The 5,748-nt window shown below is 35.3% G+C and overlaps 1 protein-coding gene across 1 annotated transcript in view; it reads right to left on the bottom strand.

Annotated features, from left to right (window-relative positions):
- Window positions 1–218: 218 nt before the first annotated feature.
- CENPK (centromere protein K) overlaps window positions 219–5,748 on the bottom strand; it is a 28,127-nt gene continuing 22,597 nt past the window's right edge. Inside the window, exons 9-10 of the mRNA XM_008643552.2 lie at window positions 3,579–3,632; window positions 219–1,277 (exon numbers count right to left, since the gene is read on the bottom strand). Coding sequence (XP_008641774.1) covers window positions 1,119–1,277; window positions 3,579–3,632 — 213 coding nt within the window. The 3' untranslated portion in view covers window positions 219–1,118. The remainder of the gene's footprint in view (window positions 1,278–3,578; window positions 3,633–5,748) is intronic.

Here is a 5,748-nt window from a genome sequence, read left to right as displayed (position 1 = left end):
ATACACTGCAGTCTATACCCATGCCCAATCACTCAAAACTAGACAAGATGAATGATTTTTTTGCTTACTACCTCATTAGTCTAAAAAAGGGCAATTATATTGGAACTTATATTAGATTGGTCGCCCTTTCCTTTCCCATGTGTCCTTGCATCATCTTTACAAGTCATCACATCAAATCACATAAACACCATTCTAAAAACCATCACATGAAAACATTCAATGATTATATACAACACTTTATTTTTCCATCAACTGAAAAATCACTAAAGTTCCTACCTCAATAAAAAACTGCAATCTAGTTAATAACAAAGTTTATTTTCCAAAGCTTTAGTCACTACAGATATGCAAGAGTAGAATTTTTGTACTCAATACAATACAATAACAATGGCTACAGAAAAGACTAAGATTGCAAAAAATGCCAGCATTGAGTCAGAAGGTAACTCTCAACTGACATAATTTAGAAGCTGTTGAGAGCAACAGAACAGAGACCCATTAAAAACCTTGATAAAGGTCTGAAAAAGTGAAGACAGATACTGTAAGGCAATATAGCATAACACAGTATGGGCAGTTTTGGAAGCATGCAGTGAAAGGTGCAGACTCACCATCTGCTGCACTTTGCACAGAAAGATGTGTCAGCATTCCTAAGTGTTTATCTTGAAGCCAATAAATTTGTTTGCAAAGGCTCCAAGAAACAAGGCATAACACATTCTTGACAGGATACCTCTCTGTTAGTTCCAAATGTTTGCAAGAACATGTACAGGAGGAGTGGTGTTATTCTGAATTTTGCCTCTACAGAATACAAGAAAATACTAAAGGAAATTGAGAAGACTTCAAGCAATCCAAAAAATCTAAACCATAAAAGCAATGCAGAAAGTATGATTTTTAAAAAGGACTGGTTAACATCTTTGTCTATTACATGAACTGGCATCTTAGAAAAGCATCTTTGAGATTTTTAAGCATCTTTAAAAAATCTTCCACAATGCAAATCTTGATATAAAACCAAAGCACAAGAAATGATGGCTGATACTAAGAAAGCTTATTATGAAACCTAAGTATGTTCCAGCCCCGAAGTATGAGTACTGGTGTTGTTTTGTTTTCAAGCGCATGTGTATGTCACACTACTTGTGAAAAGCTTCAAGGCGCAATCTCTTTGGATCTTCTGGGTGTCTCAGGACTATTCCATATCGCAGCAGCAGCTCAATATAAGGTGGCCAAAATGACTCATTGATTGTTACATAAGGTTCATGTGGTGTGGTCATTAATTTGTTTATCAGAATCTGGAAGACCAAAAGGGTAAGATTTAGGAAATTAACAAAACAGCTAGATTTTTATCTCCTTTAACCAAATTTACACAAATTATTGTAATGTAGGCAATATAAGAAATAAAGGACTACAGAAGAAATATAAGAGCTGTTCAAAGTAGAAGTAAAGGACTTCCAACTAACTTCATAACATCTTTTTTGATGTAAAAAATTAGAACCAGAATCCTCCTTTTATCCAGAATAAATATAGACTAAATTCCTTATCTCAATACAGAATTAGTTAATGGAGTTAAAAACAAAATCAATTTTGTAATTCTTTTTCAGTTCATGGAGACCGTGTTCATGGCCTCATGATATTGCTCATGGGGAATATTGCACACATTACAGATTAAATAATCTTACCCATTCCATGGTGCTCTTTCTATTCATCCTAGATGTTTCATCTTTCTACTCAGAGCTTTTAAATGTTATACTTTCCCAATTTCAGTAAGTACAAAATATTGTCTGCTAAAGACAAACTCAAAATCCTTTTACTACCAGATTTTTCTTTTTGTAACTCACTGCTACTAAAAAAAGACCCAAGTAAACAACTGCTCTTCTTTTTCAGAAAATTCTGCAGAATTGTTCTAGTTAATATCTTCTGTACTTCCAATTATATGAATTTACTCCAAATGCATTATTTTAGACAAATTTTTACTTGTCTTTTCTGACACCTGATATTCCAAAATAGCCTTTATGGCTGTAACTCTTATGTGTATCTAAGAAAACATTTTCAAATTTAACAGGGACTTAAAGTGAGAAGCACACTACTCAACAAAGAAAAACCTTCCAGATTACAAGAGTAAGGGACATTGACACTTTAGGTCAGGATAGTTAAAATTTGAAATTAGTCTGAATTTTTCAAATAGTGTGTTCTTCCAAATGGAAGTCAGACATTACTTGAATATGTTCACATTTTCAGGAGATTAACAATATCAGAAAAAATATGAAGGGCAATTTCAAAGCATTAGAAGAACTTTAAAGTTCTTGTTCCATGAGGGCTGTGGCTATTCTAAATTCTGATCTATTTTCAAGCTCTGCCTGATTTGGCATTAAGGGGTATGCTGAGATATGTGAAGCATGTAAAATGATTTTGATCATGTAAAACCTGGGCTTTAAATTAAAGTACAACAATATCATAGTGATCAGATAATAGCATCTTAGTACCAGAAAGTTTTTATCCGTCAAGTTTTGCCTCAAGAAAAGAATTTTTTCCCCAGGGCCATCTTACATATAGATGTTTAGAACTGTCTAAGGAGGAGGAACAGGAGAATTCACTTCAAATGCTACATTTAAGACAAGAAGGAAAATTATGCTTTGCAATTCAAATTTATAAATTGCACTGCAAATAAAAATTCATACTAAGCAATGCTTGCATACTTATAAAATCAATTAGGAATGCATGAATTGGATTAATTGATTTCTTCATATGAGTTAATAATTCTGTAAATACACAAGACTATTGGTCCTTCTGAGGCTACACATTAATCGGTCCTTCTGTAACTGTTAATGTATATTTCAGAAATATTTTTCTTGAAACAGTACAAAATAGAGCATGAAATGGGCCAATTTTTTTTGTTAAACATAGTATTTGTCTCTCCTAACATGAGCCACTAAGGCGCATAAAACTTCTTTGAACTAAACATTATAAAATCAAGAAATAAGAGACAACCATTCTCCAGCCTAAACTGAACATTATTGCCACACCTCTTGTAAAAATTGGGGGTTTAATTTGATAGGAATTAAAATAGGAAACTGATTTAGATTCATAGAATGGTTTGGGTTGGAACGTACCTTAAAGATCATCTGGTTCCAACCCCCTGCCATGCGCAGGGACACCTTCCACTAGGTCAGGTTGCTCAAAGGTTGCTCAAAGCCCCATCCAACCTGGCTTTGAACACTGCCAGGGATGGGGCATCCACAGCTTCTCTGGGCAACCTGTTTCTGTGCCTCAGCACCCTCGCAGTAAAGAATTTCTTCTCAACAGCTTATCTAAATCTCTCTTAATTTAAAACTATTCCCCCATGTAAAAAGTTGCTCTTTTTATAGGCCCCCTTTCAGTACTAGAAGGCTGCAATGAGGTGTCTCCCTGCAGTCTTCTTGAAGACACAACATTCATAATCATCCTAGATTAACTATATGAATGCCCTATACTGTTATTTATCTTTAAAATAAACACTTTATTATTATTATTATTATTATTACTATGATCATCATCATTGTTACATCTGAGTACTTAAAAATTCCTCAAATCTCTACATAGTAGAAACATCTTACCTCTAAAATTTCTTGCATTGTTATCAGTTTCACAGCTGGCTCTGCAGAAGAGTTCTGGAAAGATAACCAGCCCCCCCCAGTCAAATTAACAAAACCCCAAACCAGTCAGGAAAAATGTTAATTGATGAAGTAAAATAATCACACAATTATTTGATTGCATAGTACTCAATAGATGAAAACTTTTACTTAGATTTAGTCCTGACAGAAATACAAGGTAGCACTTAAATCTACGAGTTCAAAATCCTATGCTTCAAATGTAACATTTTTTGAATTATTAAGTGAGATTAATCTAAAGTGATCATAATGTTTCTGTCTGTTTTAATTTAAATAAAACCAAGTAGATCACATTTATAACGTAGTACAGAAGGTTCTGTGAACAAGATTTGTTGGGGAAAAAATATTTTACATGAGCTTTAAATAAATGTTTAGAATACAAATTTGACACAACTCAAGACTTCATTTCATAGTGCTTTAGAGTATTTTTTCATGACTTGACAATGAATACTCATTTGCTTTGCATTCAACTAAAAAATTTATCTTATCAAGGTTAAGAAATAGAACAGTTAAAGACTTTGGGTGGAAAAAAGAGGCAATGATAAAATATCACTAGAAAATTACTTGTTTTCCTTTGTAGCAAGCAAATCAAGCCATTTGTCTATAAAGTGATAGAAATTCCTTTGGCAGCAAAGGATCTGCTTGTACTGTTGCACGGTAAACCTGATTCTTTAATTTTTTGGTTTTATTCTTTTTTCCTATGCACTTCATTTCAACAAAATAAACGAGATAATATACCACTGGCTTTCTCAGCATTGATGTTGGATATGTCAATTTAGGTCCTAAGATATTAACAGGTGTGCAGCACCTTATACAAGCTCCACTTCTGGAACAGAAGAAGAATACAAGCAAAAAAGAAGAATATGTAAAAGGAAAGTCCTGAATCCTTTTTTCCAATCACAGTTTGTAATATTCTCACCTGCAGAGAGTCAGAAGTTTCAGCTTCCATGGAGAGCCTGCTCCACGGAAACTCTGCAAATCCTGGAGCTACGGCCCAATAACATCTATCTATGTGCCTTTATCTTCGTACTCGGCTGAGGAAATAGAATCTACACTATCTGCAAAAAGTTCCTTAGAGCAAACATGAAGGTACTTCACAGCCTCTACTGATGTGTTTCCCTGGTCAAAATTACTACTAATACACTAAGTACCTCTAATCAATTAATGCTTATTAAGTCACTTTAAGCAGGATGCTCAGCATTTCATTATTTAGCCTGAAAGGCATCTTCTTCACCCTTCCAGTCAGACAATTTGCATAAACAATATTCCTCAACCTCTGACTCTTTATATTATTATCTTGGAAAAAAGAGTATTTTTTAATCCTAGATTTAAAATGCAAGATAATTGTCACTACAGTCACTACCTATACTAAAGGTGTTGGGCCATGACAGTGGAAGCCAACCTGAGCTGCTGTGACCCAGTCTTCACTCCCACTCCCAATCTGACATGCATGTGCCAGGTGACAGGAGGCTGGAACCACACCAGTGAGGCTTGGAGCAGTTCAGACTATGCCGCAGCCATGTCCTACAGACATCAACCCTGTACATTTGCCCTCACACAGAACCACTGTGAACACAAGATGCCTCCACAAAGTGAAGCAAAATTACTGATGTGCAGAGTTAAGAGTTCGGTGCCAGACTGTTGAACCAGCCTCACTGCTGATAATAGAAGTGAATAAGGGATTCTCCTGAATCAACATAGCAGCAAATTTAATTGCCAGTGATTACAATGTGTATTTCCGACACTCAGTAAAACAATGTAGACAAAAATGGCTGGCTGTCCTGCCTTCTCAATTATTCACTTAGATGCAGATTAAGGGGGGATCTGTAGTTAAGCCAAGTGATCCAAGTGAGTCAAAAGATATGTCTCGGTTTTGAAAGACAGGTGTCTGCTAAGGAAGGCAGAGGCCCCCCCTTGAAGTGGCAGATATAACCCCTTTTCCCTCCAAGTTATTATATTTTGAAATCAAGGACCTTTAGGCAAAGATGTGGGAAATAGGAATAACAGTTCTTTACTCTCTCTCTCTCTATATATGTATATAACCAGTCAAACAAAACAACAACAACTATGGCAGTAACAGCAATCACAAACCCAGTCCCAGCCCTCTCGGCTGTCG

Source organism: Corvus brachyrhynchos, unplaced genomic scaffold (genome assembly GCF_000691975.1).
Source record: "Corvus brachyrhynchos isolate BGI_N302 unplaced genomic scaffold, ASM69197v1 scaffold131, whole genome shotgun sequence".
NCBI classification, from domain to species: domain Eukaryota; kingdom Metazoa; phylum Chordata; class Aves; order Passeriformes; family Corvidae; genus Corvus; species Corvus brachyrhynchos.
The sequence above is the reverse complement of the archived record's forward strand: the minus strand, read 5'-3'. Positions and strand labels throughout refer to the sequence as shown.